This window comes from Agelaius tricolor, unplaced genomic scaffold (assembly GCF_023055355.1).
Source record: "Agelaius tricolor isolate 1412-34295 unplaced genomic scaffold, bAgeTri1.0.p SCAF_9, whole genome shotgun sequence".
NCBI lineage: Eukaryota > Metazoa > Chordata > Aves > Passeriformes > Icteridae > Agelaius > Agelaius tricolor.
The window spans coordinates 8,863,543-8,875,585 of record NW_027269269.1 but is presented as its reverse complement, the minus strand read 5'-3'; the positions used below and the strand labels follow the sequence as shown (position 1 = coordinate 8,875,585).

General features: G+C 37.1%; 1 protein-coding gene across 2 annotated transcripts in view; it reads left to right on the top strand.

The window, feature by feature from the left end:
- Positions 1–10,316, top strand: part of CEP126 (centrosomal protein 126) — a 38,456-nt gene extending 28,140 nt beyond the window's left edge. The window contains exons 7-11 of one of the 2 annotated variants that reach the window (XM_071434202.1): positions 3,106–3,230; positions 3,527–3,617; positions 4,141–4,350; positions 6,807–6,870; positions 9,641–10,316. In XM_071434202.1, coding sequence (XP_071290303.1) covers positions 3,106–3,230; positions 3,527–3,617; positions 4,141–4,350; positions 6,807–6,870; position 9,641 — 491 coding nt within the window. In that variant the 3' untranslated portion in view covers positions 9,642–10,316. Of the gene's footprint in view, positions 1–3,105; positions 3,231–3,526; positions 3,618–4,140; positions 4,351–6,806; positions 6,871–9,640 lie in introns of those variants that run through there. The other variant, XM_071434203.1, reaches the window with a different exon arrangement.
- Positions 10,317–12,043: the final 1,727 nt, after the last annotated feature.

The following is a 12,043-nucleotide window of genomic DNA, read 5'->3' as shown; positions in this document are numbered from 1 at the left end:
GGCACTGATGACATCCTTGTGCTTGTAATTTCTGTGTAGTGTGCTGGTTTGCTTCCTACTCAGGGCTGCAGCTGGAGCTCCTGAGAGCTGTAGTCCCTGCTTCAGGTACAAGCAGTATTCCGAACTGCTTTTCATACTGGGATCACCCCAAGGTCTGGCCATGGAACTAAAAGATACTTTCTAACAAAATGATGAATATCCTTAACTTTAACCCCCACACATTTTTAGTTTTATCTACAGTAATACAGTTTTAACAGTTTTTACAGTTTTAATGGAGTGATTCAGAACATCTCTGTTGTGTAAGAGCAGATGCAAGCAGGTGAATATTCTTGGCCTAAAGCAGGGGTGGGAACAGAAAATATTATCTGCTTGTCTGTTCCAGTTCAAAGTCAAACAGATGAGTTTAAGATCTGTGTGACTTAACCTATTTGATTTTACATTGGAAATGAATGAAGACTTGCTTTACCATGCCTTGCCTCCAGCAGAGATTTTTGTCTCTTGATGTCCTTATCTGCACATGAAATCAATGAATCAGGAAATGTCCTGAGTCCAAGTTGTGCACTACTAACAATGACTTCACTGCAGCTTTATCTGCACTACATCCCCCACATAACTCCAGCTCTGTTAGAGAAGAGCTGAGTAACTGCCTTTTAAAATGTATGTGGGTTGCCCTCTCTCAGTATCTGCTTGTATTTTGTATTTTGAAAGTCTTCTTTATTTTAAATATTCTAGGTAGCTCTTACTGACTTGCTGTTATTTGTTCAATTGCCTGCAAATGCATATAGACACCATAGTCTTGTCCTAAAGTGCTTGCAGTGAGACTGAATACTGCACTGCTCTCTAGTAAAATATCTGCAGAGTTCCATGAGGTCTGTGAAGAAACTGTAGAAAATGTGATCTGTTGCAATGCTTTGCCAAATGTACAGAAAGTGAGAACGAGATGAATACAATCGTTGTCCATGAGGATCTTAATTTAGTTTGGCTTCCAGGCTTCAAGTTGTATAACTCCTGCCTGACACACATTATAGCATATTATTCTAGCTGGATATAATTTTTAACACCTTTCTATTTCAGTCAGTAAAGGCTTTAAAAAGGTGTTTAACTTTTTAGCCTGTGACAAATATGGGGCTAATTAACATGCCCAAAGTTAAATTACAGTAGACTGCTAAAATCTCATTCCCTAAACATACTATTGATTATCATTATTTTGTCTTATATATCTCAAATGAATGTTCTCCTTGGCATTTATCTAGTCTTGTAAATTAATTAAATTAAGTATTGATTCACAGACATAAAGCAACTTTGAATTATATTTTTTCAGAAAAACATTACGTGATTACTAATATAACAAGAGAGTTCTTTTTTCTTTTTATTTTTTTTAATTTTCTCTCATATTTAATATAACATGATCACCTTTCCTTTTCAGATGTTATTCAGCACCATGTATTGTGTTACAATAATTTGCATATAACTAAATGGCAATGTTTCAAAGCTAGTGTGTCCCACGTTACTGTTGATGACAGCAGCCAGATGACTAGTTTCAAATATGTTTCTAGGATCAGTTCTTTTCTTCTTCTATGAGTGATAAGAATTCTGCTTTAATGTCACTGTAATAACCAGAAAAGAAATAAAATTGTGTTAGAATCAGCAATGCAACTCTTGGTCAAATTATGAACTGCTCATTAAACTGCACATGTAAATATTTATTGTGTAAATAAATAGGTAATTTGTGTTCCCAAGTTTAAATCTAGTAACTCCATTTACAAATCTAGTAACTGTGTTTACAAATAAGAATATAGTATCTCCTTGGTATGTAGATTCCTGAGTTGCACATGAAAATACTAATTTGCATTTCCACTTTATTTGTATGCATGAAAGTTTAATTAAGAACATAATTTTAATTTTGAGACTTGAGGCTTCCATTTTGAAAATGTATTGCTACACCAGGCAAAACTGAGATAAATTTGAGGTACTGTGTCTAGATTAGACTTCTCTGGCTGAGAGAAAATGCTGCACATCAGTACTGCCTTTTAAAAATTAGCACAAAGATGTATGAATTAATAAGATTAACTACAAAATGCCAAGCTATAGAAATAAAGCTTAAATCCATGATTTTTAAATCTCACAATGCCTGTGAGGCCACACCTGGAATACTGCATTCAGTTCTGGTCTCCTCAGTACAAGAGAGACGTGGACATGCTGGAGAGAGTCTAGCAAAGAGCCACAAAGACGGTAAAGGGACAGGAGCACCTCTCCTATGAGGAAAGGCTGAGAGAGCTTGAAGTATTTAGCCTGGAGAAGAGAAGGTCTTGGGGAGTCTTACCAATATCTGTAAATACCTGGGAGGAAGCTGCAAAGAGGACTTTTAGACTTACTAGACTTATGTTGCCCACTGAAAGTACCTTAGCAGTGGGTACAAACTGAATCACAGGAAGTTCCCTCTGAATACCAGGAAACTTTTTGTTATTGCAAGAGTGACTGAGCACTGGCATATAAATTGCACAGAGACTTTCTTGAGTCTCCATCCTTGGAGTCACTCAAAAGCCATCTGGGCATGGTCCTGGGCAATGAGCTCTATGTGACCCTGCTAGAGTGGAGGCACTGGACCAGATGGCCTCAGAAGGTCCCTTCCCACCTCTACCACTCTGTGATTTTGTTAAACACGTAAACTTTGTGAACTACTAAATGTTTTCTGCACACTACTATGGAATCTTAATGGCAGTTGAATCAATTAACATATAGATACAACAATTTATCAACAGTGATTTATTGTATTGGGCAGTTAGACTTTAAGATTATTCTCTAAATGCAGTTTATTTTCTAAAACATTACTTATTTGATATTTTTTTATATCACAGCTCAACTCATTCTCCTTTTTACTTGGTAACACTTTGTATCCCTGTACAGACCATCTTTATTTTCTGGGACTCAACATGGGGCTTCACTTAAGCTCCTTATGTCCACATCCAAGACAATTTAGGGAGATCACATGTAAATATCTAAATGTGGACAGAGACATTCATTCCCCATTGTTAGTTCTGCTACTAGTATATTTATTGTGTTGTTTACACATTTTGGCTTACTTTTGTCTGCATGTCATTTAAGGTGGTGTTCCTGTTACAAGACAAAATCAGGCTTTTGGCAACTATGAAATCAAATACCGAGGTTTTTCAGAATGCAGAAGACAAAGTGTCATCTCTGAAATATGGAAGCCTGCTCATCATGCACAGGTTAGTATAAAACACCATAAAAAATTAAAATGTTATTTATCTTCAAAATGGAAAGAGTTTCAGGAATATCAAACATTTGTTCATTGTCACATGATTTTGAATCAATGCTTATAAACACCTTGCTGTCACTGCTAATGAAAAGAATAAAACCAACTAGAATACATCTCTATATTTGTGTACCATAATATTTTTTTTTACTTGAAAACATTTGGTAATACAAAATATTAAGATATGTTCAGGAGGTAGTATAGTTACTTTAAATTATACTTAAAACACTCTTACAATATTTTTGATAGAATTCATTATGTCCAGCTGTCCAGCTGAGTCCCATTCAATCTGCATTTGATCCAGTACAAAAGATGAAAAACATCTCTAAATCTGAGGAAGGTATAGTAACACAACTCACTTCAGTTCTTTATTATACATAAAGTATAATGACAGAATAGACTGTGTAACATGGCTTGTGTCTTTTAGCATCAGTGATTCTAAGTAAGAAAGTGTAATTCTATGCAGCATTTTTTTTTCCTGTAAAGATAAGATATAGCATCATATAGCATGATATTAACGGTTTTATAAATGCATTACAACATATATTCAATTTTTATTCAATTCCTAGAGTTTTTTTAACTGTATGTGTCACATAAAACTGTATGATGTGGACAGGTATTGCTCGCTATCATTACATATTTCCAAACTCAATAGTACCTACTCTGGTGCTACTTGTAAGATAAATTAATGTCCTTAATTATTTCATTTTCTAACATATCATGTTTCTTGATTTTCCCACCTTTTTCTTCTTTAAAGTCAATTTTGTGTTTCACAGACCTATGGTTATGAAAAAGAGCAGTTTATTTAAATGTTTATTCAAATGAGCCCTTCTCATTTGAAGATCCCCCTGCAATCTCTTTAGTTTCAGAAAGCACTGCTCAGTTTCTAGTGGCAGAAAAACTAGCAAATACACCAATTGCAGAGGGTGAAATCCTGGCAGCCATGGACCATATGAAGCCAGCCAGACAGCTCTCACTGCTTAAAAGGGCTCTGTGTCCAGGCAGGAGTACCCTTTCCATAGAAGAACAGAAGATTTTCCAGTCTCTGGATTGTCTGGATGAAAAGCTACAAAGTAAGTTGGATAATAAATATACTGCTACATCTGTTGATTAAATAACTTTATATTTTGTTGCCATCGATTTTTGGATGAAACCAAGAATCCTGTAATAGAAATATTTTCTGTTGTTGCTGTTGTTGTTGTTGTTTACTAAATGTATCAAACAGTGTATCAAAGTCAGGAAACCCTTCTTTAATTCAATGAAATTAATTTAAAATAATTATGAATTTTTCTTTGTAAAGAATAACTCTAAATGTGATGGGAGGATTTCTTCAGATACCTGTTGTTTGTAAGAGATGTTTGTCAAAATTGTTCCATCAAGGTGCATCGGGTCCATCAGCCTCACTTGGAAATCTGTTCCAAAGCTTATCCATCTTCATTTTTGTGCAATTCTTTTTGCAAATTATTGCCCTCTATGTCATACAGTTTTGCAAATGTAGCCCTTTATAATGAATGGGCTTTTCATTTTCTTTCTTCTAATAGTTTAGAATGTTTCTCTTCTCCATGAATTCTGAAAGGCTAGAAATAATAAATAAGGAGTTCTGATATTGCTGCAGATAAATATAAATGTATAAATGAATATTACTTGGGCAACCATTTAAAAATGGCATTCTTACCTAAGTGTTCTCTAACTTGTTCTTCCTTTATGCCAGGTGGATTTCTTACCTGCTTTATACTGGTGCTCTTTGTATGAACTCCCCAGCCACAGCTTCCATTTTGCTGAAGAATGTGGGGGAAAAGTCTGTACTTGTTCTTAATAATTTTTTCCCCTGTGATTAGTCAGCTAATGCTTTCTTTAGTCATCCTATGATCTTACACTTGAAGAACAAACTTACTTCCTGAGTCTCTTGTGCTTTAGGATTTGTTTTGACTGATGTGATCATACCGGTCTTCCATTAAAAATTCACATTAGTTTGGCATAGTTTTGGTATTTTGTGTGCTCCATCCTGTACTTGAAATCAGTGGGAACCTTATGACTTAGTCTCTTCTGCTTGGCTGATTGGCTTTTTATATGATTGGAATAACTGCTTGCCATTTGTGCTCTACATGGAATTGCCAGGTCTCCTGAATTTTACATTTTCCTTGCACTTTTTTCATATAAAATTTTAAATGCTACTTATTTGATTTATTAGAAATAAAATGCTTTCCAAAAGTCCACTGATTTCACTTTACTATTCCACTGCTATTCCTTCTGGACTGCACTATTTATGATCAGTTTATCTAAGTTTACCCCCTTATTGACTGGAATCAAACTAAACCAGGGTTTATTAAACTTCTGCACACTATCTGTGTATTTCTACATTATATGGTGAATAGTCTCACTTTGAGGAAAAAGGCTTCAGTTTCCTATAGACTGCAACAATAGAATAAAAGATCTTGGCAATTGTTTAGAAACTTTGTGCAGCTGTAGCTTACAATTCTTGCTCTGTGAAACAGTGGTTCAGAATTTCATTGTATCATAACCTGTGGTAAATGGAAATTTACCTTCCATTTGCCTGGAAGGTAAATTTCCATTTACCTTCCAGGCAAATGGAAATTTAAAAATCCATTTTTTACCAGGAAACTGTTTTAGTATGATGTGCTAAGGTTAAGAAAGTGGATATGAAAAGAGAAACATGAGCATATAAAATTAAATTTCTGTGTAAGTAACAGAGAAACTACAAAGAAGGGAAAGGTGAATTCAGCAAAATAACTGGGAGCAACAATGCTGAAGTTTTTGAAATGTGAAAAGGAAAACTGTAAGAAAAGTACACAGCAGTATGGAAGAAACAGTGAAAGAATCATAGGAATTAACAGATTACAAATGAAGTAACTGTGAAAATTAGTGTAATACATACACGTACATATGTATCTCAGAAATTTAATTAGCATGCCTAATTATTTGGGGATTAATACTGGTAGTAGGAAGCTGGGAAATTTTACAGGTAGACTTACATGTAAGTACTTGTAAATAACTAAGTTTTGTAGGTATTCACACATCATACAAGTACATTGCTTGTAAGTACTTGTAAGTAACTAAGTGTTGTAGGTATTCACACGTCATACAAGTACTTTGCTTTTCTAAGCTGTTATCTTTTTGCATCCCTTCTTTTGGCTTTGTTTTCACATGTTACCAAATTGAAAAATCATGTAGCTTTATATTGGTCTTTTTAATGAATAGCAGTCAATCACTAGCCAATCTACATTTGGAATATTTGTTGCTGATGAGTAGATGGCATTCTTTTCTCTAGCTTTAGATGTCTTTATTGGTACTAAATTTTTTGTTCATATACTATTTAGATGCAAATTTTAAAAATAGAGGTATGGCCTATACTTCAGCAGCTGTTGGTAGGGGAAATAAAACCAGTGCTATTAAATTACATTTTCACAGTCTTCAGAAAGTTTTTAGTTGAATATTTGACTGTGAATCTTATTTTTATTGAAGTATTTTTTTATTTAATATTCATTATATACCATAATGCTTTTTTCAGATGTTCAAAAAGCCATTACCAGAAACCCATTTGCTTCACATGTTTTGCAGATAAGCAACCCTTAGTAAGTATTTAATTTAAATGTGTTCAGCTTTAATTTCTACAAACTAACCTTATGGCTTATTTTATTGTAAAAATATAATTGAAAATACTGATATCAATCTATTCAGCTGGCTTGCCCTATTTTCTGTTTATGTAAAAAAAACCTCAACAAACATGAACTTTCTATTACTGTAAACAGGCTTTAACAGTTTATGTCAGACTGCCTCATCCTCTGGCTTCATTTCCATTTTGGTATTTGAAGACATTTGCTAAGTCCAGGAAGTCCCAAGAACTTCTAAGGAACAGTCATTTAGCAGGGTCCATTTGAAGTATATGTAACTCAGAAATAATTTGTAGTTCTTTGCAGTAAAGTCCCCCCTGAGCCTCCTTTTCTCCAGGCTGAACACCCCCAGCTCCCTCAGCTGCTCCTCACAGCACTTGTGCTCCAGAGCCTTCCCCAGCTCCGTTGCCCTTCCCTGGACACGCTCCAGCCCCTCAATGTCTCTCTTGCACTGAGGGGCCCAGAACTGAGCACAGCATTGGAGCTGTGGCCTCAGCAGTGCTGGGTACAGGGGGACGGTCACTGCCCTGCTCCTGCTGGCCACACCTGGCTGATCCAGGCCAGGATGCCATCGGCCTTCTTGGCACATTGCTGGTTCATGTTCAGCTGCTGTTGATGAACATCCCCAGGTCCTTTTCTAGTGAGCAATTTTCCAGCCACTGCCCCCAGCCTGTAGCACTGCCTGGGGTTGCAATGACCCAGGTGCAGGACCCAGCACTTGGCCTTGTTGAAACTCAACAGTTGGCATTGACCAACTTTTACCATTGATCCAGCCTGTCCAGACTGCCCTGCAGAGTCACCAGCAGATCAACACTCCAACCCAACTTGGTGTCAACTGCAAAGTGACTGAGAATGTATTCATCCCCTAATCCAGATCAGTGATAAAGAACTGGCCCCAGCACTGAGCCCTTGGGAAACCCACTTGTGACGGGTGCCAGCTGGATGTACCTCCAGGCACCACCACTTTCTGGGCTCAGCCAACTAGACAGTTTTTTAATCTCTGAGGAGTGTCGCAGGCATCTTTTTGTGAAAATCCTTTTCTTGGGATTTTTCCTTCTGAGAAGCTGAGAGGCCTCAGAAACAAAATGTAAACAATGGTTATCTGCTGCTGTGGAATGCAACAGGTGGATTTTTGATTGGCCCATCTTAGATGTTTATAATTAATGGCCAATCAAGGCCCAGCTGTCAGACAGAGTCTGAGGCAGCTGCCTTTTGTTATCATTCTTTTCTATTCTTAGCTTAACTAGCTTTCTGAGATGAAACTTTTCCTTCTATTCTTTAGTATACTTTCAATGTAATATATATCATAAAATAATAAATCAAGCCTTCTGTAACACAGAGTCAGATCTACATCTCTTCACTCATCCTAAGACCCCTGTGACCACCATCACAGAGGAGTGCATCCATTCATACCATAAGCAGCCAGTTTTCCAGGAGACTGCTGTGGGGAACTGTGCCAAAGTCTTTACTGAAGTCCAGATAAAGAATATGCACAGCCTTTCCTGCATCCACTAAGTGGGTCACCTGGTCATAGAAGGAGATCAGGTTGGTCAAAAAGGACCTGCCTTTCCTATACCCATGCTGGCTGGGCCTGATACCCTCATGGTCCTGTACATGCTGTGTGATCACACTCAAGATGATCTGCTTCGCATACTGCATATACTTTACTGGATAAGCTGTTACCAAAAATGTTAAAGAAAATGTTTTTTATTCATAAGGCTTTTACAACTCCCTGAATTTGAGACTGAAACACCCCAGGAAGCATCCCAGCTCCTAAATTCAAAATGATTGCTCGGTTTTGAAGTGAGACTCTGAAAAGACAACTGTGCACCAGTGCCTTTCTTCTTGTGAATCTCAGTAATAGGTGTGACTTGGAACCTCAGCTTCCTTTCTTCTGCCTCCTATATTATAAATTTAGTTGTTTACAGCTAAACAACTTTTGTTTTTAAATTTTTTTTAATTTTGTTTTTTTCTGCACAGTTACCTTTATTGGATCTAAGTGTGTTTTAATAATGCATTTTTGAACTTTTCCTCTGGTCCTTCATGGTCTGCCCAACATTAAAAATAAAAAAAAAAGAAACAAAGCTGTTTTCCTCACCAATGCATTTCCATGGCTTTCAGTAGACAGAATTCTTTCTTGGCTGACTGGTCTGCGACAAAGCTTTCTCCCACTAATTCATCTACAATATTTTTATTTCATGAATAAGATACAAACACTAGATATTACTCAGTCTGTCCAGTCTCTGGAACTTCAAGTTCTCTGATGGACATTTAAGACCCTCCTTTCACTACAAGTATATACTTACACATTGAAACAGGTGTCCAGCTATAGATATACATTCAAATCTCAGCCACTGGTTTGGAATTCTTCTTGATGATAACAATGAACTGTCATATAAGCATCCAGCTGCAGAAAAAGTACACATGAATGAGATCAAATCTACTGGGAGAAACAATGGGGTTTTAAATTTTTACTTCACCAAGAGAACAACCTGTTTCAGCTCTCCTTGTTTCAGAGCACCCAGAAAAATATGGATATTTACACAGTAATTTCTGTGAAGGACCTTGTACTCTGTAATACCAACCTCTAAATCCAGAAGAAGGTATGTAGTTTTTTATAGAATGGAAAATAGATGACATGATACCATCAAATGATGCTTCTTGAATGTTATACATAATCACATTTCTGTTTATATACATGCATATCTCACTATATTCTGTTTTATTATAGAGTATTCAGCAATGCCTGTCCTCCCCTTGGGTGAGCCCTGCAATAGCCTCACAGCAGTACCAGAGTACTTCCAGCTGGCAACCCACTGCAATTGTACAGGAGACACTGACATTATCTACAGGATCTTGTGGCTTTATGTACTTTATATGCAGTGTGTATAATGTTTGACAATACAAAATTAGCAACAAAATTAAGAAGAAAGCAGAAACTCAAATAATGAATGTCAATTGACTGGTAAGCATTTTTAGGATAACTAAGTCTATTTTATTCTGCACTTTATTGTAAAATCAATTTAAAAAAACCCATCGGAATTGTTATGCTAGTTTGGATGGATTAAAGACCTTTTGTTAACAAGCATGATACTTCAATTTGTGAAGTTAATTGCTAAGAAACGGTGAGTTTTTAACTTCTTCTTGTTCACTTCCTCTGCTGTTTCAATAAGAAGTAATAAAAAGATAAACATTCATAGAATCATAAAATCACAAAACCATTTCAGTTGGAAGATCATTGAGTTCATCAACCTGACACTGCAGTGTTTGCCACTAAACCAAGTACTCAGGCACCACATCCTCATCTCTTTTTTTTTTGTTAAACAAGCAGAATCAGTCAACAAATCTAGGCTGGAATTAGCTGCAAGAAGCAATAAAAAGAATTTACAAAATCTCTGGATTTATAACTCTGTATCAGATGCCTGATTCTCTGTTCATACCTACACAGTAACAATTGTCTCGGGGGTTAAGCTCTCCTGTACTTCCACCAGAGCTGTGCCTGATCCCCACACAGTGTTTCTGCTAGTCTTTGAAACAAAGTGTATGGAAGCCTAAGAGATCCTTATTTCAGGGGTGGACTCAGTGCCATAAGAGTGCAACCACAGGAACATCTCCCCCCATTTAGAGACTGGTATTCTATAAATGGAATGCATCTTCCCAAAAGAAGATCTTAAATGATCATTTGGCAAAAGTATTTTAAAAACTTGGTTGTTCCCCATCATACCAAGGTCATCATATCATTGTCTTTAAAAAGTGCTGCCATTGCTTAGGAAGGAAGCAGCCTTCAAGAAAAAGAGAAGAGGAAAACATGTGCCCATCTTAACAATGGACAGTTTCTCAGGGTTTAGAGCTACCTGCTGGTGCATTGTGTCAGCCAAGACTAAGGTGAACTACATATAGCAAATAGCAGCTTAAATTTTACAAAGAAGGTTTAGGGAAAGACTGAGTCTTTCAAGAAAATATTTTGAAGACTGGAATAATAAATAATAAATAATAAATAATAAATAACCTTTCTCCTCTAGCTAGGCATTACTACATCTTTGGAGGAAAAATCTGGCTTAAAGGGGACGTCAGTCTGGAGACTGTTAAGATAAACTGTATTTAAACATCAAAATTGCAGAAACTTGGTTTCTTATGACTGCTGTTGCCATCTGCTCTGATAGTTCTGCCAGAAAAGGGAAAATTTAGCTGAAGTCCACATGCCTAAAGGATTTTGATGTGTGTCAGTACTTACTTGGTCTTTGGTCTCAAATAAATGTAGAATTCCCAGCAAAAGGCATGAAACAAACTAACAAGGAGCATTTTGAGTTGGACTCAAAATTGGTTGCCCTGAAATACTGAGCCCTTACATCTCTGTTTGTCAGCAGTCCCCTGTGACATTCCAGTATGGTGAGGATTTTATATTTAAATAGCGGGGGAAGGTTTCCCAACAGAGATTAAGAGAGAGGAAAGCAAATAATCCAAATACCAGAGGCCATGGTAGTGCTAGTCAGCAAGCCAGAGCAGCAGCTTAACCAGGTTTCTACTCCTGGGTGGCAGTTTAGGTGGCAAAAGTAAAGCCCATGAGTCAACTTCCTCAATTACCTGAAGACATTCTTTCAAAAGCAGGTGCCTGCATTTACATTTCCAGGAAAGTAATTTCAAATTAGTTTTTTGATTTAGCGTTACAGACTTCAACTAAGGTAATATTACCTTCAATAAGGTAATAACCTTGTTTCTGAGGTCACTTTGGCTCTTATGACAACAGTGAAGTATAATTTTTGTTTAGGGGTCTAAATAGGGTGACCCTTGGGCATCAGAAATGTGCACTATGAGAGTGGGCCCAGGGGCAGCAGCTGGATTCTGAGCACTTGTGAAAAACCAGAGCAGAGCCTCATGAGGGTGTCATTGACAAACAGCCTCCTGAGTGCAGACATGTCCAGGAGAACGCCAGGGTTAGAAGAAATGGGCTAATTTTATGCCCCATCAGGGCTTAACAGGGTGTAAAAGCACCCCTACCCTAACAAGGCTCACCTTTTCCTCTATCACCTGTGTAGCAGCCTCCAATGCTGCCAGGAAGAAAATTATCTACCTCTATATCTGGGAGGGCACCACAGCAAATAGCCACCATCCACTCCAGCACCTGCATCCAGGC